At 49.4% G+C, this 22,292-nt stretch overlaps 9 protein-coding genes across 12 annotated transcripts; 6 read left to right on the plus strand and 3 right to left on the minus strand.

The window, feature by feature from the left end:
• Positions 1-248: 248 nt before the first annotated feature.
• On the plus strand, positions 249-4,663 carry TERG_01068 (the record flags this gene model as incomplete). Of its 2 annotated transcripts, XM_047749233.1 has the most annotated exons (3): positions 249-906; positions 1,059-1,909; positions 1,990-4,147. In XM_047749233.1, exons 2-3 carry the CDS (start codon positions 1,155-1,157, stop codon positions 4,145-4,147), a joined length of 2,913 nt encoding a protein of 970 aa, XP_047605328.1. In that variant the 5' UTR covers positions 249-906; positions 1,059-1,154. The 2 variants fall into 2 exon arrangements, with proteins under 2 accessions (XP_047605328.1, XP_003239084.1); XM_003239036.2 differs by having other exon boundaries at positions 249-1,909; positions 1,990-4,663.
• Positions 4,664-4,794: 131 nt separating this feature from the next.
• Positions 4,795-7,977, plus strand: TERG_01069 (uncharacterized protein; the record flags this gene model as incomplete). The annotated part of the gene is made up of 3 exons (XM_003239037.2): positions 4,795-5,777; positions 5,853-7,472; positions 7,575-7,977. The coding sequence occupies 3 exons, from the start codon at positions 4,795-4,797 to the stop codon at positions 7,618-7,620; spliced, it is 2,649 nt and encodes an 882-aa protein (XP_003239085.2). The 3' UTR covers positions 7,621-7,977.
• A 954-nt stretch (positions 7,978-8,931) lies between these two features.
• TERG_11676 (uncharacterized protein) lies at positions 8,932-9,228 on the plus strand (the record flags this gene model as incomplete). The annotated part of the gene is made up of 2 exons (XM_047750752.1): positions 8,932-8,959; positions 9,035-9,228. 2 exons carry the CDS (start codon positions 8,932-8,934, stop codon positions 9,226-9,228), a joined length of 222 nt encoding a protein of 73 aa, XP_047605329.1.
• A 1,290-nt stretch (positions 9,229-10,518) lies between these two features.
• On the plus strand, positions 10,519-12,312 carry TERG_01071 (uncharacterized protein; the record flags this gene model as incomplete). Its single annotated transcript, XM_047747699.1, has 5 exons — positions 10,519-10,537; positions 10,595-10,899; positions 10,957-11,036; positions 11,241-11,326; positions 11,387-12,312. The coding sequence occupies 5 exons, from the start codon at positions 10,519-10,521 to the stop codon at positions 12,310-12,312; spliced, it is 1,416 nt and encodes a 471-aa protein (XP_047603663.1).
• A 1,232-nt stretch (positions 12,313-13,544) lies between these two features.
• On the minus strand, positions 13,545-15,101 carry TERG_01072 (uncharacterized protein; the record flags this gene model as incomplete). The annotated part of the gene is made up of 4 exons (XM_047747700.1): positions 13,545-13,842; positions 13,902-14,020; positions 14,076-14,180; positions 14,244-15,101. 4 exons carry the CDS (start codon positions 15,099-15,101, stop codon positions 13,545-13,547), a joined length of 1,380 nt encoding a protein of 459 aa, XP_047603664.1.
• A 1,608-nt stretch (positions 15,102-16,709) lies between these two features.
• On the minus strand, positions 16,710-19,517 carry TERG_01073 (DNA repair protein rhp54). Of its 2 annotated transcripts, none has more exons than XM_047749234.1 (2): positions 18,954-19,517; positions 16,710-18,889 (listed from the first exon to the last, which is right to left on the minus strand). In XM_047749234.1, the coding sequence occupies exon 2, from the start codon at positions 18,430-18,432 to the stop codon at positions 17,038-17,040; it is 1,395 nt and encodes a 464-aa protein (XP_047605330.1). In that variant the 5' UTR covers positions 18,433-18,889; positions 18,954-19,517; the 3' UTR covers positions 16,710-17,037. The 2 variants fall into 2 exon arrangements, with proteins under 2 accessions (XP_047605330.1, XP_047603665.1); XM_047747701.1 differs by having other exon boundaries at positions 16,710-18,757; positions 18,806-19,517.
• Positions 19,518-19,970: 453 nt separating this feature from the next.
• Positions 19,971-20,539, plus strand: TERG_11677 (uncharacterized protein; the record flags this gene model as incomplete). The annotated part of the gene is made up of 2 exons (XM_003239041.2): positions 19,971-20,136; positions 20,190-20,539. The coding sequence occupies 2 exons, from the start codon at positions 19,971-19,973 to the stop codon at positions 20,537-20,539; spliced, it is 516 nt and encodes a 171-aa protein (XP_003239089.2).
• An 83-nt stretch (positions 20,540-20,622) lies between these two features.
• On the plus strand, positions 20,623-21,030 carry TERG_11678 (uncharacterized protein; the record flags this gene model as incomplete). Its single annotated transcript, XM_047750753.1, has 1 exon — positions 20,623-21,030. The coding sequence occupies one exon, from the start codon at positions 20,623-20,625 to the stop codon at positions 21,028-21,030; it is 408 nt and encodes a 135-aa protein (XP_047605331.1).
• A 362-nt stretch (positions 21,031-21,392) lies between these two features.
• TERG_01075 (uncharacterized protein) lies at positions 21,393-21,851 on the minus strand (the record flags this gene model as incomplete). 2 transcript variants are annotated; one of them, XM_003239042.1, is made up of 3 exons in its annotated part: positions 21,393-21,516; positions 21,577-21,756; positions 21,811-21,851. In XM_003239042.1, 3 exons carry the CDS (start codon positions 21,849-21,851, stop codon positions 21,393-21,395), a joined length of 345 nt encoding a protein of 114 aa, XP_003239090.1. The 2 variants fall into 2 exon arrangements, with proteins under 2 accessions (XP_003239090.1, XP_047605332.1); XM_047749235.1 differs by lacking the exon at positions 21,393-21,516 and having other exon boundaries at positions 21,531-21,756.
• Between the last annotated feature and the right edge of the window lie 441 nt (positions 21,852-22,292).

A 22,292-nucleotide genomic window follows, 5' to 3' on the forward strand; every position in this document is an offset into this window, starting at 1 on the left:
ATCAGTCGTGCTGCCTACGTCGCTGCACTGGTCGAGATATGCTGGCACGCACCGGCATCTCAACGGCTGCCTGGCGTGCGGCGGGCTCGCGGGCTGCTTGTTCCTTTTGCTGGCTGGCAGCTCGGCCGACCGCGACTCGCTCTACTACTGCTGTCAATATCATCTACTATTGACTATCTACTATTCTACTGCCTGCTCCGGCCAGTCGCTGACGTTCACTCGGCCGTCGCTCTGCATCGCAATATAGGGCTGTATCCCGATCCCTACCCTTGTCAGCCGCTAGCTTGCTGCGAGACTAAGTTAGTGACCGGACTCCTGGGCCCTCGCACATTATTATCCTTTGCTGTTAAGGTATTATTAGGCAGGTAGTAGTAGAAGATAGTGCTAGTAGACAGCGCAGACTCGCCGGCTTCAGAGAGTTTATTGTTCTCGGACCACTCTCGGCTATAGGGATGTAACCAGTCGGTCTTGCTAGTGGCTAGAAGTTAGTGGTCACCGGCGATGCTCTAGCCACGATGTAACTATATAACCCCGACGACGGCCAGCGACATGGAAGTCGATGCCATCGTGGAGTTGCAGTTGGCTCCAGCCAACTATCACTCTACCTGCTGTTGCTGGGGCGTCTACTCCATAGTTGAACATTCACCTTCTCTCCATATTCTCTCTTTTCTTCTGCTTCTTCTGCTTCTTCTGCTTCTTCAACTACGTCACAAGATCTAGTGCACCAGTCACGTGATGGTGATGCTTCGACGTCAACTTCAATCAAGACGAAAAGAAGCGGAAGTAGAAGAAGACGACGACGACAGCTCAAGTTGCATGGACGATGAATACTACCATATAAGACCCTGCTGGTACTCTCGCAGCCGTCGACGATCTGTCTGTACCAGTAACTACCTAGCTATCAAGGTGCGTTCCTCTGGCTAGCTCCCACCAGACACCTCCTTGTGACCTCCCAGAAGCCCATGGCTAGGCAGAGAAACACCGCCCACGGGATAAAGCGTTTGCTCTTTTACACTTATTTAATACTGACGGCTAACCCATCTTGATCTTCTCTGCAGTGTCAGCTATCAGCTATAGCTACAGAACATGAGTTCGGCCAGTGGTGATATGCGAAGCTGTATCCTAGCTACTCCGTGACGTCAAAAGCACCAACCATGAACCGCTTCATGCCCATAAACACCAGCACTGGCCCGTCCATCTACGAGACTCTGCGCCAATACGACAACGACGGCAACTCTGATGGCTCCGACGTCGAGAACCGCGCCGGCATGGCGGTCGACGAAGAGAACCTGGTCGGACACCAGTACACCGACTACGAGCTGGAAGACGCCCTTGCGCAGGCCTCGGATAGCCAGTCCAGACAGAGCAGTCCCTTTTCGCGTCGGTCAGCGCCTAGAAATAATGTAAAAGTAGCCTCGGCCTTTCATGCTGGTGGTGCTCGCGCTGGTTCTCGTGCTGGTTCTCATGCTGGCGCTGGTGTTGGTGCTGGTACTAGTAATGCTGGGGGAGCAGAAGATACTGAGGCTGACGATGAAGTGCCCGCCTCGTTGCTGGTGGAAGGACATGCGCTGCCGAGCTCCCCCTTGCCTCCTCCACCTATGCATCCGCTACGGTCGAGTGGGATAGGCGAACATTCGCTGCATCTACGTGGACCATCCACTACTTCCTTCCCCGACCAGGCCCGGAACAGATGGGAGACCACAGCCCGGGGCATACCTGAGCAGGATGGCCCGCCTCGTGTCTGGGGAGTGAAGCAGAATGCTGCCCTGCGTCTGGCTGATCCCAGAGAGAAGGCCCTGTGGAGGTGGGCGAACGTCGAGAATCTGGATAACTTCTTGCAGGAAGTGTATGATTATTTCCTTGGGAACGGCATCTGGAGCATCATGCTAAGCAGAGCCCTCAACTTGATGTAAGTCACCTCACGGACTTCTTTATATATATCACCCTATTATATATATATCCATGGCAGACACATATTAACTGCTGTAGAACCCTGGCGTTTGTAGTCGGGTTTACTACCTTTCTCTCCAGCTGCATCGACTACAGAAGAGTGCCGCATAGCAAAACCATGTCCCAGATTCTCATACCCGGGTGCGTCCGCAAGATGTCTGCCTTTTCTACCTTCTTGCTCTGGCTCTTCACCATATTCTGGATCGGCAAGGTATTCCAGTACGCCGTCGACTTCCGCCGTCTTCGACACATGCAAGACTTCTATCAGTACCTTCTCGGCATCCCGGATGCGGATGTCCAAACAGTCTCCTGGCAGCAAGTCGTCAGCCGTCTCATGGCACTCAGAGACTCCAACCCTTCCACCGCCGCCGCCGTGTCTCCCAAACACCGCAAGTTCCTAGGCAGCCAGTCCAAACAGCGCATGGATGCACACGACATCGCCAACCGCCTCATGAGACGGGAAAACTACCTCATCGCCCTCTTCAACAAAGATATCCTCGACCTCACCTTACCAGTCCCCTTTCTCCGCAAACGCCAGCTCTTCTCCCGTACTCTAGAATGGAACCTCAACCTCTGCGTGCTAGACTACGCATTTAACCAGCAGGGCCAGCTCAGACCCCTTTTCCTCAAGGATACCCACCGCAGAGCTCTGAGCGACGGCCTTCGACGCCGCTTCATCCTCGCAGGATTCATGAACATCTTCATGGCCCCCTTTATCGTCACTTACTTCCTCATGCACTACTTCTTCCGCTACTTCAGCGAATACCAGAAGAACCCGTCCCAGATCGGGTCTCGACAGTACACCCCGCTCGCCGAGTGGAAGTTCCGCGAGTTCAACGAACTCTGGCATCTCTTCGAACGCCGCACCAACATGTCCCGTCTCGCTGCGGACGAGTATATCGCCCAATTCCCCAAGGACAAAACAGTCCAGTTCGCTCGCTTTGTGGCCTTCATAGCCAGCGCACTTGCCTCTGTCCTTGCACTCGCAACTATCATCGATCCAGAGCTTTTTCTCGGATTCGAAATCACACACGATAGAACGGCGCTGTTCTATCTCGGTATCTTTGGCTCCGTCTGGGCCGTAGCTCAGGGCGTCATACCGGCGGAAAACCTGGTGTTCGATCCCGAACTTGCCATCCGCAGAGTCATTGAATATACGCATTACCAGCCTAGCCATTGGCAAGGTAGGCTGCATAGCGACGAGATCAAAAAGGAATTCTCGCTTCTCTACCAGATGAAGCTGGTTATCTTCCTCGAGGAAATACTCAGCATGATCTTCACACCCTTTGTCCTCTGGTTCAGCCTGCCGAAGTGTAGTGATCGCCTAATTGACTTCTTCCGAGAATTCACCGTCCATGTCGACGGGCTAGGATACGTTTGTTCCTTTGCTGTTTTCGACTTCAAGAAGGGCAACAATGTCATTCCACAGGGCCGCGATGCTAGCGGTGCTACCATGCCTGTCACGGGCGCCGCTGGCCCTAGTTCTGGCGGTGGTGCTCCTGTCGGACGGAACGACTATTACTCTACCCAGGACGGCAAAATGCTAGCATCCTACTACGGCTTCCTAGACCATTATTCAACCAATCCTACAGCTGGCGGGACACACGCGTACATGATGCATCGACGGCAGAACCCGCAGTCCAAGATGACTAGCGGAGATACAGGCACGAACCCGTATGACCGCGGGCCACAGCGCTCAATCCATCACAACCTGGGCATGGCCAGCCTTCAGTCTCCTCACCACGACCCAGTCATGACACGACCGATCTCACCATTAGCGTCAGTTCTCCTAGACTCTCACCACCAGCCGCCACCGCCCATCTCAGGATTCAGGAACGTACACCGTTTTCCAGGTCCCTCTCCGCGAACCAGACCTACTCGCCAGCTAAACGTCATGAGAGGCGCCATCCCAGAGCCCATTGAGTCCCAGATCCGGTCCCAGTCCCAGTCTCAGGTAGCGACTCCCCGCCTAACCGCCCGCGGATCCAGCAAGACTGCCTCAAGCTCCAGGCTGGCAGTAGACGACAGCCACTTCGAGGAATCATGGCGTATGAACCAGGCCGCCGAAGTCGAAGGTGAGGACAAGGAGGAAGACGAAGAAGATATCAACGAGGTTGTCGAGGGCGCCGGCGTGTTAGGTCTGATCCAGCAGTTCCAGATGACAGGAAACGAAGGCCGGAGGACAGTAGGAATGTGAAGGAGTCTTGCCGCTCACTTGTGTATATTTTCATTGCATATACGGCTTCCCATGGAGTTGGAGTTGGAGTTGTCTGTCTTTCTATCCGGTATGTAGACTTCTAGATGTTAGCAGTCAAGTCAATAGCTAGTTATACCCCCCGGCGTCCCAGGGGTTGGTCGGTCTCTTCAAGACATCCACGAAACAGTATCCGCACAATACTCATCTGACTTATATATATCCCTCTCCTGCCGTCTCTCCGGGCCAGCTCATCAGTCTGATAGTCAATAATACAGCATTGATATCAAATTCTCTTCATAACGCTGGCCGTTCCAGCGCTCGAATCCACTTTAGCGCAGCCACCAACGAGACTAACAGGGCTATTTTTACGCTTATTTCTTCTTCCTCCTGCATGAATCTCCAATATTTTTACTCTCCTGCTTCTCCACGACGCTCAGCGAGAGACCCAGCAGGCCGTCCAGGGTTGAAATTGTTCGTGTGATGATGTAGGGATTCTCTTCATCCAGCCCATCGTCCTCAGCAAACCACGCCGTATCAAAGACTTCGCTCATTGAACCGTCTCCCAGGCCGCGGGACAGACAGCGCTCGTAACCAGTGCCTCGGTCGAGCAGATCCCTCCCTCGCGGACGGGACAAGAATCCAGCACCATGTTTCGCTTCCGCCGGTATCGAGTCTACTTGATCTTCTCTATCATCTCAATTCTTGCCGTCATCCACTTCTCCGGCTTTGGCGGCCTCTCGACCTCTTCGTATGCGCCGCCCGTCCCTGTCCTGAGGCCTGATAGCCCCAAGCAACAGCAACCACAACAACCACAACCGCAGCCTCCAGTCAAGGACGAGAACAAGCAGAAACCAATACCGCCTCCTGCTCCGCCGGTGCCTGAAAAGGGCCAGCAGGGCCAGCAAGATGGCGGTGGTGTCAAGCCGCCTCCTGTAAAAGAAACGCCGCCGCCCTCGCCGCCGCCGCCAGCCGTACCCGCACCTCCAGCCAACATACCGAGCAACAACGGGCATGATCTACCAGGTGGGAAAGGCAGACAAGGAGACGAAGACGGAGATGGCTCGGAGACAAGCTTGCCTCACTGGAAGAAGCAGCCTGAACACTTCCCCGTTGCGTCGGAGAATGTCATCCCCTTACCAAAGGGGACGCCCAAGAACCTGCCCAAAGTCCAGTTCAAGTTCTCCCCTGAATCTGCCCGAGCGAAAGACGAACGCGAACAGAAACTCGCCCGGATCAAGAACTCGTTGAAACATGCCTGGGACGGATACAGACAACGTGCCTGGATGCATGATGAAGTGCGGCCTCAATCGGGCGGATACAGAGACCCCTTTATGGGCTGGGGTGCTACGCTGGTTGATTCTCTGGACACGCTCTGGATAGCTGGGATGAAGGAGGAGTTTGAAGAGGCCGTGCGAGCCGTTGGCAAGATCGACTTCAAGGTCAGCAGGAGGAAGGATATCCCCTTGTTCGAAACCGTCATTCGCTATCTCGGTGGTCTCATCGGTGCATATGACATCTCAGACGGCCAGTACGGGACTCTGCTTGACAAGGCCATCGAGCTTGCGGAGATCCTGATGGGTGCGTTTGACACCCCAAACAGGATGCCAGTCACCTACTACATGTGGTCTCCGTGAGTTTGGCTCTGTTTATACATGTGTCTGTTTCTGCTATGCAACTAACTTGGCTGCTTTTTCTTTGCAACTAGGAAATTTGCATCCAAGCGTCACCGCTCGGGCAAGAGGGTTGTCCTGGCTGAGCTCGGCTCGATGTCGATAGAATTCACTAGACTGGCTCAGATCACTGAGAACAACCGCTACTATGATGCGATAGCGCGTATCACAAATGCCCTTGAGAAATGGCAGCCTGAGACAAGCGTCCCTGGCCTCTGGCCTTCGTTCCTGGATGCTTCCGGATGTAAACCCCTTCCAAAAAAGCAGAGACCGCAACAGCATATTCCAGACTTTCCACCGTCCAACCCCGGTGCTCCTGGGTCCTCGTCGCAGCAACAAAGACCACAGCAAGACAACGCCGGACTTGGGAAGCGAGATGGAGACACTTTGCTTCCAGGAGAGGAGCCTGCGAATTACGGAGGTACGGTGGCCTCGTTGCCCAAAGTCGATACAGCTCCCCCTCTCAAGCTGGATATACCCGAGGACAAGCCCTGGCAGCGACCTGAGACCGAATTTGAAGAGAATTGCGAAGAGCAGGGCCTCGCATACCCACCTGGTGTAGTCAGTGCAACATACACCTTGGCTGCCCTCGCGGACTCGGTCTATGAGTATCTTCCAAAGACGTATGCTCTCCTGGGTGGTCTAAACAACCAGTATCAAAACATGTACAAGCTAGCCAGGGATGCAACTATGAAGCACATTGCTTTCAGGCCCATGCTTCCAGACTCCAGGGACATCCTCTTTATCGCAGATACCACCACATCCACCACGGCGGGAGACGGGAAGGGTTTCGACTACAAATACCATCCCTCACATCTTGGCTGCTTCGTCGGGGGTATGTTTGGACTTGGATCCAAGCTCTTTGGCCTCGAGCAAGACCTTGAAATTGCGAAAAAGATGACCGACGGCTGCGTCTGGGCATACAATGTTACCACGTCCCAAATCATGCCCGAGGCCTTTGCAGTGCTTCCGTGCAAGGATATGCAAAGTTGCAAATGGAATCAGACTGCATACAACGACGCTGTCTACCCGTATAATCATATGCAGCAACACAGCCCAGACTCCCTTATTGGCATGAGGAATGCAGGCGACACAGCCATTAATAAAGCCGATGCTGGGACAACGACAACGCCACTATTCCCCAAGAACCAAGGCCTGGGCCGTCCTCAGCAGACTCAATATCCCACTGCTGGAGGCAAGTTTGCCAAACGGGGAGATACACGCGAAACGCCTATCCCTGACCGCATCATCGGGGATCCGTCCAGACCGGTTCCGGGTGGAGCGGCAGAACCTACATCCACCTCCATGTCGCACGCACAGCTTGTTGATAAGCATATCAGGGACGAGCGCATCCCTCCAGGTATGACGAAAGTCAACTCGGCAAAGTATATCCTTCGCCCCGAAGCGATCGAGTCGGTCTTTATCATGTATCGCATTACCGGCGACGAAGCCTGGCGGGAAAAGGGCTGGGAGATGTTCATGGCCATTGAGCGCGCCACACGGGTTGACTACGGACACTCCGCCATTCAAGATGTCACGAGCAAAGAACCTGTTTTCCAGGACGAAATGGAATCCTTTTGGATAGGCGAGACGCTCAAATATTTCTACTTGCTCTTCAGCGACCCAGATGTCGTTAACTTAGACGACTACGTTCTGTAAGTCCATCATTACCCCTTATACCACCCTGGAAGAACTCCGCATACTCTGTCCGCGTACACTGCCAGTAAAAAGATAGCTAACTTAGTACTTCTGTACAGCAACACGGAAGCACATCCGCACAAGCGCCCCTCTTTGGCGTACTGATAGAGTGCTCATATATATATACTTGCCCTACTATTTAGTAGGAACCCGCTGCGGAATTATGTTGCTTACGCATGTACTCCGTACGGAGTATGTTCATCGAAAATACCCGCACCTTATTCCAGCTATAGTAAGCCACCTCTCTGGCCCCTATGACGATATCAGATTCGTCCAGTATGGGGAATTCCATTATTTGCGTGCTCTTGTGTATATAGATATATACTTCCCGCCTGTCTCCCTCCTTTTCCATAGACAATCCACGTTACCATTACATGGCGAATGTCAATTAATAAATGAAACGCAATTTGCTCGCCTCCTATCCGCTTGTCTAGAGTCTATATTATATTGTTTTAGCGAGAGCTAGTCTCTTGGTGTCTTTGCTGCGTTGCAGCGGGTGTCCTGTAACTGTTTGAGACTTGTAGCACATCTCCAACCTCCAGCCTCCAGCCTCCAGCCTCCAGTCTCCGTATGCTCGCCCGCTCTGAAATCCCCCAGCATGCACCTCATTGCCCTGTCTCTACCGTGTTCTTTAAAGTTAACCTCGCATCTCTGCACTTGTTCCGTCTCCCTTGACCCGTCTGAAGCCCCACGCTCGTCAGGTTGCGATACAGCCCCTGACTAGCGCAACCGAACAACCCCTGAAAGTAGGCCCCGAAACGACGGGTGTGAGGATGCGCAACCCCGTCTATACCCCGTCGGCCCTGTCAGTAACAAGTCAGTGCCTTGACAAGTTTCCAAGACACCTGCTGGTCCTTGTTATTTTGCCTTGTCTTCGGGAATCTACCCTGAAAAGTAGAGATACATGTTCTCCGTACACCTACATACTCCCCCCCAGACGGCTGCGCAGGCCAACTCTAACGCAAAGATCCATAACTTCGATCAGCGGAATTCAGCGAGAAATTGCCTAATCTCGTTTGGAACCCCTGAAGAATACCCGTATAGACATAATATCCACGCTGAAGGGAGCGTGTCGTGCACTCTACGTACTCCGTATATACGTGTTTATATATTGCCTTCGGAGCCCCGTTGAGCCTAATGTTGGTAGCCACAGTTGTTTTATTCCACAGGACGTTGATATAGTTGATCTATTTCTCCCTTGAATAAACAGCTTCTATCTTCTTCTTTTCCTTCTTCTTCTTCTTCCTTACCTTCAGGGCTCTCCACGTTCCTTATTTCAACCCGCACCCTGAGCCAGATAACTGTCGTTTACATTCCTTTTTAATTTGTCATACATACCGTCTCAGCCAAAAGGGGCATCCTCTCTCTATACATACTACATAATAAGAGCCGGCTCTTACAACCAGCACAGTCACGATGGGTCTCAAGGACAAGATTGAAGAAAGTGCGTTAACTATCTATCAACCGCATCCATCAATCAAGCAAGCTACCTCAACGGCCAGCTAATGCATATACGCAGTCATGGAGTTCCGCCGTCTGGAAAACAGATATGCTCGCCGCAAGAACCGACACACTCTTACCTATGGTGCCCAGTATGTCGACGGAGAATACGTCTACGGCCCCGGCAGCCCAGCTGTCTCTCCAACCCCATCCGCCACCACTGTGCGGAAGCAGTCCGCCGGCGGCAAGTCCTCCAAATGGGGAGGAAAGTAAGGGGAGATGGCTCGTTGAGGGCCACACGCAATGCAAGAAGTGGCCTGGAGCCGATATAATTTTAATGACTTGAAACGGCCGCCAGGTTTTGGGAAGACAGCAAAGCCGTCTGCTATGGCCTTTGGGCTGCTTCCAGGGAGGACACGACTGGGGAGGCTTCGAGGTCAAGATAGTGATGGAAGGTGTTTCTTTTCAGAAAGCTATGCATGTTTTGTCACCCCGTGATAGACGGAAATGCATTTATATCTTGAGTTAGTAGAGAAAATACCTCGTTTCCGCTGGCGCCGTCAAGGAGCAGAATATCCAGATCCCTTATTCGCAATATATTGCATGGCATGTTAATAGCCAGTAACTAACTACCCGAGTGGCTACACACGTAACTAGATAACTAGTTACATAACTATTGCTCACGCTGCGAAATTCCGACATCAATCATATTTTTCGCAACATATAGCTACTCGTGGCTCTACTCTTCACTATCGACCGTCTCTATACTTCAGCGGAGTCTTAGGTATGACTCGCTGGTCGAAGGGGAGATTGCGGGTGTTTCTTCGGATATTTGTGTATATTTTGTCACTTTATCATACAGAACAAGAGATATTATATCTATCAAAAGTGAGCCGGCTACAGCTATACCCAGTTATCAAATATTGAAGAGAAGCTTGTCCATATAGTTCATCATGTCAATATCACAGCTAGCCTTCAGGGCGTCACATCTCACAGCTTCGCCCTTCAAGGTCGCCAAAGAACTTTGCGAGATTTTCTTCGTTTGTTTCCTGGTTGGTATCGATATCAATGGCTGCAATCACTCTGTGCGAGTCCTCGTTGGCAACTTTTCTCAGAGTTGGGTCGTCCACCCTTCCCCCTTAGTTATCGAAACGAAGTCCGATGCGATGCTCTTTTCAAGACGTGAGTCTGCTCAGGCCTTGCTCACAAGCCGACCAACTAAATAGCTCGCTTTTCTACCCCTGACATCGGAAATTGTGACTGTTTGTTGTTGCTCTTTGGGTCTTTATGCAAAACACATTTAGTTACCAGCCCCTGGCTGATGAGTTTTAACCAGCAGAGCAGCAGAGCAGGATTCAAAACACACGCGCGCACAGAAGGGAAGAGAGAAAGAGAGGGAGAGGGAGAGGAGGCCTCAGCCAGTTTTTTTATTTCTTATTGCATTCATATGATATGGGGCTGTTTCGTCTCCTTTCTCGGTACCGTACCAGAATTTCTCAGTCGTGCCATCCGTACTATTCAGAAAACCGCCCCGGTACCCATTGTTGGCCCAGAGCGATATCCATGCCTCAACCTCAAAATGGTATGTTCTGATAGCATGTACATGTAGGTAATAGCTAATTAACCAATGGTTGTCTAGCTTCAAATTGGGACGACGAGAGCTTCTATCGCTATACTGGCGGGCGCTGGCTGTATAATGAAGACAAACAGATGGCAGATCGGTCCGTCAGATTCAACATGACAGAACTGGTTCGAGCCGCTGCTATATCCCAAGGCTGCGATATATCTGCTTGCATCAAAGTGGAAAAACTACCTGAAGGAGACTACAACAAGGTCTCTCTAATCAGCCTGCATGGTGGACACCAAGTGGTTGCGAAAGTGCCTAACAAAAATGCTGGATTACCTTTCTATACTACAGCTAGCGAGGTTGCCACCATGAACTTCGTGGGTTTATCTTCTTCTATTCGTTCTGAGGATCGGGTTTATTAATATAATTTCTAGGGAAGAAACGTTGCTGGGCTTCCAATACCAAAGGTGTACGCCTGGAATCCACATACATCTGGTAACGATGTCGGTGCAGAGTACATCATTATGGAAAAGGCGAAAGGTGTCCTGCTGAGCTCCACATGGCCATCCATGAAATAAGACCAAAAAATCAACTTGATAAATAGCGTTATTTCACTTGAAAAATCCCTTCTGACCCATTACTTCCAACATATCGGAAGTTTATACCATAAATCCGACCTTGATGGAGTGCAGGATCGCAACTAATTTTTTGATACAAGTTACCAAGATATTGTTGTTGGACCCAGCACAGAAAGAAAGTTTGTACATGATGGGAAAAGGGCTGTGAATATAGAAAAAGGCCCTTGTAAGTCACTGTAACTATCCTTTTACTCTATCTATTGCTAACCACTGTAATACGTGGCAGGGAATTCTGCGTTAGGATATATTCTGGCCTCCTCCACACGGGAAAGAGAATGTATTGTTCGAGGACTTAGGTTTCCGCGGCCGGAGGGAATATTTGGTGGCCCCGGAGGCTATAAGCCTACAGCAAAGAGCAAACTCGATGTGCTAGATGACTTTGAGAAGGTTGCAGCATATCTTCTTCCCAAAGACGCATCTGTACATATTCCAGTTTTGTGGCACGGTGATCTCCATGACAATAATATCTTTGTCGACCCGGATGATCCATCGAAAGTCCTCACCATCATCGATTGGCAAACTACTCATATCGCACCACTCTTCCAACAGGCTCGGACTCCAGGATTTCTCGACTTCATCGGCCCTCATCCGTCCCTTGGCCTTATACCCATGCCTCCGCTACCAGACAATTTCGATTCCTTGAGTGCAGCCGAGAAGGAAGAAGCCGAGAAGTTGCATTCAAAGCAATCGCTGTTTAAGATCTACGAAATACAGTCTGGCCGCAACAACATGCCTGTCTTTAAGGCACTGCAGCATTCACAGACTCTGGGCATCCAAATCATTTCACTCATCTTCCAAGTGTTCAACGATGGAGAACCTATCATAAAAGGGCAACTAATAAAACTCGCACTTGACTGGGAAAAAGTTGTGGGCCCAAACGGTCCCCCCTGCCCGCTTCAATTCACCGAAGCTGATATTGCAGCGCAAAGGGTGGATCAGCAAAGGTGGGAAGAAGGAGTACAAATGAAAGGGGATGTATTGGAGGCTCTTGGAGGTGCAGCACATGGCTGGGCGGGCTGGTCCAGCCATGAGGATTACGATGTGCTCACGAAGAAACTTGAAATAGTCAAGGAGCAATTTCTAGAATACATGGCTAACAATGAAGCTGAGAAGACAGCGTGGGAAAATGTATGGCCATATAGGGATGATTAATTTACGGACTCCAGAGCTCTCGGAATATTCTAGCATTCCCTGGAGGAGCAATGCAAATATGGTTTAACCCATGCATATACTTGATGCTCACCCCTTTTTTACTTCCTAGCAAGCCACTATACTTGGAAGCGGTATGTGTTTGTACCCCATTGCATGGAGAAGAGTACCAGGTATAAACGTACGAGCTTTCTGCTCCTTCATACTTCCCCCTGTACTGAGCTCAGCTGCGGCTGTCCATGGACCTGCCCGTCCGAAGACGAGGGGCCCGTGTTGTCCTTCTGCTGACCCTCAAAAGCGACATGGGATAGAGGTTTCAAGCGGATATATGAGCGGCATGTACTTCCTTCATGCCAATGCACAATTTGAATCGGCCAAGGGAGTAGTGGTTATCTACAGCTCCAGGTAAACAAGGGAAGCGGGTAATTAGCAGGGAAGCAAATAGGCTACTATGTGGCAATTCACCAAAGACACAAGGAGATCACATTATTATTAATTTTACGGTTGCTACTATCTATATCTACGCTGGGATTCTGGAAAATTTCCTTTGGTGACCATATCCCTTGTAGGATTCACGGCGATTCACGGAATAAGATGAAACATGCTCGGCGCGCAGAAATCTCGGAAGGTGATCATTCATTTGTGAGACGGCTGGTTATTAGTGTTAACAGGGTTCATTAAAAGAGTATGTAAACTGTAAACGTCGGCCAACTATGAAAGACCGTGTGTCGTCTCTGAGTAGTAGTTACGTGTCTATCTTCCATCACTTCTTTGATTTCCTTTGCCCAATTCCGCTTAACCGACCAAATGTCCCAAGAGGCGTCTTTGATTTCGCCGTCGATCCGCCCTTTTGGGCTCCTAGAGAATCGCCCTGAGCTCCCGGACGCCGGGCACCATTTCCGATTCCGAGAGCGCCGACCGGGATGTCGGAAAGCGTCCTGTCGATACCACTGCTATTTGGCTCATACAGTGGAAGCGATGAGGTGGCCATAGCTGAAGTTGATATCCCGTTCCTGTCTAATTCAAGATCTCTCTGGGATCTACGTTGAGATCTTCTCGATCGTTCCTGGACGCTCTTAAATTTTTCGAGCAGATCAGCCCATCGGATGACGCTCTCCTCGCGGGACTTAAGTCGTCCGGACCGTTCATAAGGCCCAGTGCTTGTCGATCCAGTCAAAGTTGGCCTATGTACTGATTAGCCTGGAGTTGAGATGGGCCTGCTAATGTGGATCTACTTACGGTCGCATGCCAGCATACAGTAATCCGATATTACTGACACTGTTGAGGCGATTCTTCAATGCTGCAAATGCGGAGCTCTGTGGGAGCAGCATTAAAAGGCCGTAAAGGCATTTATATAAATATGGATATTTATCAGGCTCGAGAAGTTGCAGACGAAGGTCTTTCACAGAGTTAGTGGCGGCTTCTACCTCTGGAGCTCCGGGGATACTCTTACAGGTAAACACGGGTGATTCAAGTAGTTGAACCAGTTTGTCTATTTGAATTAACATGTTGACCGTCATTTCTAACTCAGCACTGGAAGGTAAAAAGGGGTTAGTATGAGCCATCACAAAATGAGAAGCTTGAAGACTCACAATATCTGCAAAAGATTATACGCTTGTTCATAAGCTTGAGCAAGTAAACACAAGGAGAATGTTGCTACAGAGTTGTGACACCATGACCTAAAGAGCGCAACGAAAAACATTTGACCATCCTAAAAGGGTGTGTTAGAAGGAGTGATACCAAATTATAAGCTAAACATGGCTTACTTTGGTTTCTAGATTTCTTAGCCGTTTCCTGAGGTCGGCAAGTTCGGGAGCGGTTATGAGGTTGTTATTGAGATTCTGGATCATAATACTGGCAAACTCGATATCCTAGAGAGAGGAACGTTAGCATATACTATATTTTATACTGAATGGAGAAAATGAAGGCCTTACCTCTTCCTTCTCGAGGCAGTCTGCCAGTGTTCGGTATATTCTTTCTGGACTCAGGTTCATACAAAGCTGCCTGATGATGAGATTACCACGACCCTCAAGAAGTTTTCTATCAGTCGAGAATAATTGGAGGAGATCCACCATGAAAGATGCGAAATAACTGTCTTCACTATTCCGAGATATCTGAGATAGAAGCTGCAAGTCCCTAGTGACAACAGCTTCTGCCGGGTCTGATAGTGTTTTCAGGAGTGCAGGGAAAGTTCCGTCGTGGAAAGCAAGGACTTTCCGGGGAGCTTTTCTGTGAAGCATTATGAGCCATGCTAAAGCAGCAACTCTTGTGGCTTCATTTTCATTCAGAAACTGAAGAGTTAGAGCATTAACTGCTGCAGCATAGTCTAGGTCTGATGTTTGCTCTGAGGTTTGCTCCGATGGCTGAGATGCCAGTGCAGGAGCTGGCTCCGTCCTGGACGCCGGCCGTGATGTTGGTTTGCGCGTATCGCTGGACGCTATCGATGCCTGCCTTGTAACGGGAGTAGGTGTTCGGCGGCCCTCCCCTTCCTTACCGCTAGCCTGGACAGCTGCAAGAGGAGGGGATGTCTTGGGTGGCTCATTTTGAGGAGCATCTTCGGTCAGAGAGACAATATGCTGCATAAGAGAGTTATTGACACGATTGGCTGCCTGCCGTACTTCATCTGAGCCGCTTGACAGAGTTGGAAGTACTTGTGACAAAAGCCTTGGAACAAATTGCAGCATGTCTGCAGGACTGATTTCGAAGAAGCTATCAATCCAACGAAGGGCGGTTAATTGGATTTCATCCTCTGTAGCGCCCGCAAAGACACTGTAAGTAGCTGGATAAAACATAATATAAGGATAAACAGGGGTACTCACCAGAGTTTGTATCGACAAAATTGACTAAAATTTCCAGTATCCTCGAGTGGTCAACATGAACATCTTGACCGGGGACCCAGTCACCATATGGGTTGTTAAGATGGTCGTCATTCGCAGTAGCAGACTCGGAGTCCGCAATGGCATTGTCACTCACAGCATGCGAAATGCTCAACTCGGAGTCAACACTCTTACTATCACTGGCTGATATCTTCGAGTGTCCGCTCTCATGGTCACGACGACTCTCGGCAATACCTTTTTTAACTCTTGCTATTCGTTTTATCTCACTGAGAAACCTTTCCAGAAGCCCTTGGGTAGCAGTATGCACATCCCGATTTGTATCACTTAGAAATTTGAACAAGCCCCCTAAGAATGCTGGCAGGTAGGTAACAAGCTCGAGATCGGGTATTGTGTCCAATAAGGTAAGCCAGGAGACTAAGAAGTTCCGAGCAAAAGGGTTTTGAACGTATATCCTGTCTTGAAGCAGGGGAATAAACTTTGCAAGTGAAAATGCCGTGGGTATGTCCTCAAGCTCATCCACGTCTTTTCCATCCTCTTCGTATGATATGTCCGGGCGTGAGGCCTCTAACGCAGAAACGTAGGAGGCCGCAGATTCAGCAACGATATCTTTTATCAATCGATCGAGAAGCTCTGCGCCATTCTTTACCGACAGTTCCGAATCCGATGCTAGCTGTATGATCAAGGAGTTAGCATGCCGTCAACACCGTGATGACAGGTAACCTCCTGGGTAATTGTCGGTACTAACCTTGCACAGAGCATCGAATATATCGTTGAAGTAGAGTAGTATCTCCCCCTTGGCCACTTTTGCAATATTATACATGCTTTCACAGGCATAATATCTGACTCGGGCATCCTGACCCGTGAAGCAAGCTAATACCGGCGGCACAATATCCTTCAAAAAGGGTGCAACTTCATCCTAACCCACAGTTAACCGCTATTGTCTTTACCATTTGTACACCCACCCGCACTGGAGTCACTCACAGATCCCAAGGCAATAGCTGCTGCTGCTAGGCCTATTAGGCCTCCATTTCTCGCATGCGGCTGGTGCACGGCATAGGCGTATTCATGACATAGCTGATCAATTATCCCTTTTATTTTTGTACTGTCGCCTCTTGCGATAGATTCTCTGATCGTCTTCTCGAGTCTGCACGAAGGGTAAAGTATTCCGTTAGCTCATCACTCTGCTCTCTTTTGTCGATGACGGGGGGTTCGGTCAAGAAGCCTACTCCAAAGCACCCTGTTTCCTCTTATCGTAAAGCTTATCGTTCAGCAACCGCTGGATGGACGGGTCCATGTATATCGTCGCCATGGCCGTGCGTATAGGAGATAAGTCGGCTAAGAATATCTAAAGGAAGACGCTGTTCGCATGCTGCTATCGATTCATGACGGATTGGTGCTGGTATCGATGGAAGTTCAATGGCGGCGGGAGAGCAGCCAATTGCTGTGATGCTCCGGAACTTGGCTGCGGCGGTGAATAACTAACAACGAACGGGCGATGGAGACTGCCGCTTATCAATGCAGGTGGATACAGGCTGTAGACTGTTACTGCTACTGAGCAGGCTGGCCGGGTTTTGGAGCAGAAGGCGAAGCTCTAGAACCCGCTGGCATCTAACTAGCGTCTCCTGACAGTTTGTGTAGCAGAGAATCTGAGGCGTAGCAGAACGTCGTCGTTATAACCAAGACACTAATGGAGTTAATGACGACATCCCAGGCATTAGCTCACGGCGCATAGCTATAAGAGCAAACTTGTTGAATAAATGAGTTTGATATATTCTAGACCTCGTTTCTGGATATTACATCAATCATGTGGCATATAAAAGAATCATCTCAAGCCTTCGCTCCAGCTATACCTAAACGCTGACCCCTATCGAAATGGAAAATAATACTCCAATTAATGGCTGATATACTGGAAAACTGCGCTGACTGCTTGCTCGGTCGTTTCCTGTCGTAACAATAGATCCTGGATCCTGTTCATAGGGCCCTTCTCGCCTGTGTTGACAAAATGGTTCCAAGAACTCGTGTCGCCGTACAGCATTGCAGGTGCCTTGATATGCTGTGTCCCATCCGGCCTGCAGCGTTTACACTTGAAGGTATCATGTGTGTCACTGGTCGTGCCTGGCTTAAACTGGAAGAGTTCTCGAAGTGAGTCGAGACTGAAGTGGCGCTCGACGTCCTCGGCTGAATCAATCACACATGATGATAGAGATTGCTTGTGTGATTGACGTTGAAAGATCTTCTCCTCAATCGTGCCAGTGGCAATGAATCGGTAAACAAAACAGTCCTTTGACTGGCCATCACGCCACACTCGAGCCAATGCCTGTTGGTCGGCAGCAGGATTCCAATCGGGATCAAAGAGTACCAAACGGTTTGCTCCAACCAAGTTGATGCCACATCCGCCTGCCTTACTGGAGAGCAGGAAGACAAACTCTTCTCCGTTCGGGTCATTGAATTTATCGACTAGCTTCGATCGTTTCTTAACACCCATAGTTCCGTCAAGGCGTATACAGCCATACGCACGAGCTCGGCACAGACGCTCGAAAAGGTCTAATGTCTGCGTGTAATTGCTGATCAGAACGATCTTATCATTAGTGTCCTGTCGGATACGTGCAAGCATTCGATCCAAGACCATCATTTTACCAGAGTACCAAGTCTTGGCTTCACGGTCTCCTCTGCGGCCATTGGATACCGTCATATCTTCGGGGAAATATTGCTCGCATCCTGGTAGATCTTCTGAGAGCTTCAAAAGATCAGGATGATTGCAAAGCTTTTTCAAAATACCAATTGCCTTCAAAGGCTGACTTCCTTTACCACGAAGGAGACTCTTGATTTCAGGACTCTGGATGAAGTGGTTGTATAGATCCAGCTGGAATGGAGAAAGATTGCAGAATACAACGTGCTCATACTTGACGGGGAGGTATTTGGACAAAAGGTCATTGCTCCTTCGAATAATGAACTTGTTAACGAGATTAAGAAGTTCAGCAAGACGCTCGTTGCCTTTCTTCTGCTGCTCATCGGTCCCATCTGCATCACGGCCACGGAGAATGGGAATTTCATATGTCTTGTGGAATTCGCTGCGTGACCCTAGGATGCCCGGGTTCGCAAAGTCGAGGAGACTGAAGTATTCAGACAAGTCGTTTTGAATTGGAGTTCCAGAAAGGATGACGCGTTTCTGGACATTAAGCTTGTTCAGTGCTACATATGTTTGACTGTCAGCATTCTTTAGCCGGTGCCCTTCGTCGCAGAGAAGAAGCCCAATTTGGGTATCCCGAAGTTCATCTGAATTCATTCGCAGTGTTTCATACGAAACTATCAACACGGGCCTGACAACGGAACGGCCAGAAGCAATTGCCCATTGCCTTAGTTGGGATGTTAGTTCCGTCTTCGAAGCTTTCCCATCGATCACAAAGGGGTTTATAGCGTCCTTGCCCAGCCATTTCACTAAAATAATTAGAATACCATACGTAAGGGCAGCATTTTGCGAACATACCTAGTTCGTTTGCCCAGTTGCCTACTAGCGTAGCTGGGCATGCAATAACCGCCTTTTGGACTGTAGGTTTACCCGCCTCAGGCGATTGTTTAAGTAAGGTCCACATCAACGTGATACATTGCAACTACGGATGTCAGCTTAATACGGAGAGCGTAGCGAATAGAAAACTTACTGTTTTACCGAGCCCCATACCGTCTGCCATGATGCATCCATGGGCATTCTTATCAACAAGTCCGGTTGTACATCGATATAGAAACTACAAGGGTTAGATAAGGCAAGGCACACATGTCAACGACTACTTTACAAACACAAAAACATACCTTTACACCCTCAATCTGATGCGGTCGTAGAATCTTTGCAAGCCTCGGATCGATAACGACGGGTACTTTGGGTCTTTCATCAACGTTCTTCTTGATCCCCAATATTTCTGCAAGGCTTTTATGCACTAGTGGCTGATTCAACTTCTTTTGCTCGACCTCTTCACCCTCCTTGTTTTCAGCAGTGTCTTTGCCTTCATTCTTTTCATCCGGCTTATCGTCGATAGTCGGGTCATAAAGTACGATTGCAAACTCTCCGCTGGGATCATGTAGAGGTTTAACGACGAAAGTAGCACCACAACGCATTCCCAGAGTAGGAGCGGCGCGACCAGAATTGTAGTTACCACTCGACTTGTCAATCAAAGGAACGTGAAACCGTTGACGGAAGGTGGTTTCTTTATCTTTAACTTTGAATACTGGGAAGCGGTTTGCGTCACGGTTTGCGAGGGCGAGTCTGTCCTCATTTGTCCATGATTTAGTGCCATCATCCTCAGCACTACAATCAGCCCCCGCATAGTTCACTTTACGGCGCTTGCGGGCAGGCTTATCAGATGTTCGACGGGTTTCTGAGCCGGGGCATTTGAAAGGTTTTGAGAGAGCCTGTGAAGCCTGGGGCCCAACTGTGTAGAGGCGGCCAGTTTTGGAGGGCGTCGATCCAGCGACGGAAGACTTGGGTCGATGCCTACAAAAACGGTGTAAGTAATTTGTCGGTCGTCGATCTCAGAGTAGCGATACGTACATCAAATCGTCCAAAAAAGCTGTGATAGACGAAATGGCTGCCTTGTCGTTGTGGTGAGGAAGTCGGACGTTCGAACGCGTTTGTTTGGTTTTCTAAAGATAGTTCAACGCGTCAAATCACCAAATCGGCGCGGTTCCACGTGACGTGAATTTAACCTCGGCATCTTGTCCCCACCAGCACATCCCACTAAGTGCGCTTACTATTATTCTCACGCCCCGGAATACTTTGCAAAGTTGTAAATATTCGTTTGAATGGGCTGTTCTTGGTAGAGAAATGCATCAATGTCTGCGGATTTCTGGGCTGGGTACCTCAGCGGAGCCGTGGGGATAGTCATTGGCAACCCGCTTGATGTAATTAAAGTGCGTCTTCAAGCTACTTCAGCTGGAATAAAAGGATCAAATGCATTCTACTCCCGTCAGTTTGAGTCGAAAAGCTCGTTAGTTCGAGGTACGGCACCCCGTGTCCATCCTGAGATATATTTTCTAACAAGTTTTATACAGGTGCTGCGGCTCCAGTCCTAACATATGGCGCCTTGAATGCCCTACTATTTACTAGCTACAACCGCAGCTTGACAACTTTGGAGCCACGAGTGCAGAACCCCACAGAGCCCCTAGAGGCTACCCTAGGGCAAATATGGCTTGCCGGGGCAGTTGGAGGAATGGTTAGCTGGCTGATTTCCTCACCTACGGAGCTTGTGAAATGTCGAGTCCAGGTGCATAGAGGCACTGGTGCTGAAGCAGTATCCTCATGGGAAGTTGCTAAGAGTATTGTTCGAAGTAATGGAGTGAAGGGGCTATATTTTGGTGGAGGCGTTACAAGCGCGAGAGATGCAGTGGGATACGGATTCTAGTATGTACATTTTCTGTTCCCCTGGATGCAATTCGACGGAGATGCTAAAAGCGTAGTTTCTGGTCATACGAGCTATGCAAGCGCATGGCCTCGTGGAATGACGAAGCAGCGCACGAGATGGCATTGAAAACGCTCATATGTGGTGGAATAGCTGGTATAGTGACTTGGGCATCTGTATTTCCTCTGGATGTCATTAAGACAAGACTGCAGACCCAGAAATCCTTTATGTTGGCTACCGTCGAGAGCGGGTCACCGCCAGGAAAGCTTCATGAAAGGCACAGGGTACTTGATTCATGGGAAATAAGTAAAGAAGCATACAGGACCAGCGGATTACGGGTGTTTTATAGAGGGCTAGGGGTATGTAGCTTACGAGCCTTTGGAGTGAATGCTGTCCAGGTAAGCTTTCTTCACCGCACAACACTCATATTGAGAGCTGACCATGCCTCCTTTGCAGTGGGCAATATACGAATGGATGATGAAGGTGTTCAATGAAAGACAAGCTACGGCAGCAATATAGACATTGAACCCATCATTTCCTCCTTCAGTTAAGATTATATCATCCACCCAGGAGTAGCTGTGGTCTTTATCCCCTCAATATATCCCCCTGTTCAGAGCCTGTTGAGAGAATATATTTCCTGTTCGCACCTTTGATGCGGAGATAGGGGCTGTAATCGACTCCATCGTATTTCACTTCACCTGCGCCGCCAACTCCCCATCCGTCAACCCCGCGAGCGGGTAATTGCTGTCCGCGCGTACGGGGGGTTAACCACCGCATAGTCAGTTCATCCATGCGGGCCATATCCAATAACGCAATCATTCAGTCGTTCTCAGCTTTGTTACTAGAAACGAATACATCACACATCGGTCTCAATCTCCATTGCGACATTACTATCAGTCTTCGTTCCATTGTCTACTCCGAGTCCAATGGCCGCCTCTGCTGTCTTCTGTGTATGGGGTTCATGTAAAAGCATTCGTAGTCTATCAAGAAGATATTAGCCCATGCCGGACAAGCAGCTCAACCAAGGGAGAATGCCCGACCTTCGCTTGTGATTCTTTCCTTTTCTATGAGCGACAAGGTTGTATTCACTCTCAAACCATTTGGCGCATTCGATACAGTAATGTTTCCCTAGGCCTGGAAGGTCCTCGACATCTTTTGTGCTGTGGTACTGGGTGAGGTGCTTGCGCGAACGCAAATCAGCAACGACTTGGTCGTAGTCCCTGGACAGCGGTTAGAATCAAACGAGACGAGCGGACTCGGGGAGTAGAGCATACCTAGCACGGCGCTTTGTCTTTGACCGGCGAATTGAACCCATTATTGTCGTATATTGATTACGTATTATTGAATAAATGCTGACGCTGGTCTAATCGATGTTGATATCTCCGTTATCAGCAACAAAATTTCTTTCGCAGTTGTGGGAATAAAGTTAATTAATAAGCGTAATGATAATCATTCTTCCATGCCTAGCTTTTTGTCTTGGCGTTTGATCTGCTTCTATTACATCATTGTTGACTTGACATTATGGATTGTTGACAGAGACAGAGACATCGACAACTTCATCCTAAAAATCTTACAAGGCTGAAGGTGCTGTAGGTTAGATTTGTATCATTATTTATGGATCATCAATCGTGGCACACAAAGATGTAACCCCTGTGAGAGAGGGGGTAATCTGCAACAGCTGAAACCCTGGTGAAGCTTCGTATTCACCTGGACCGGATCTCAGACTTCTAGAGCAAGAGCCACAATTTAGTATCAT

The sequence above is a fragment of the Trichophyton rubrum genome, assembly GCF_000151425.1.
Source record: "Trichophyton rubrum CBS 118892 genomic scaffold supercont2.1, whole genome shotgun sequence".
Lineage (NCBI taxonomy): Eukaryota > Fungi > Ascomycota > Eurotiomycetes > Onygenales > Arthrodermataceae > Trichophyton > Trichophyton rubrum.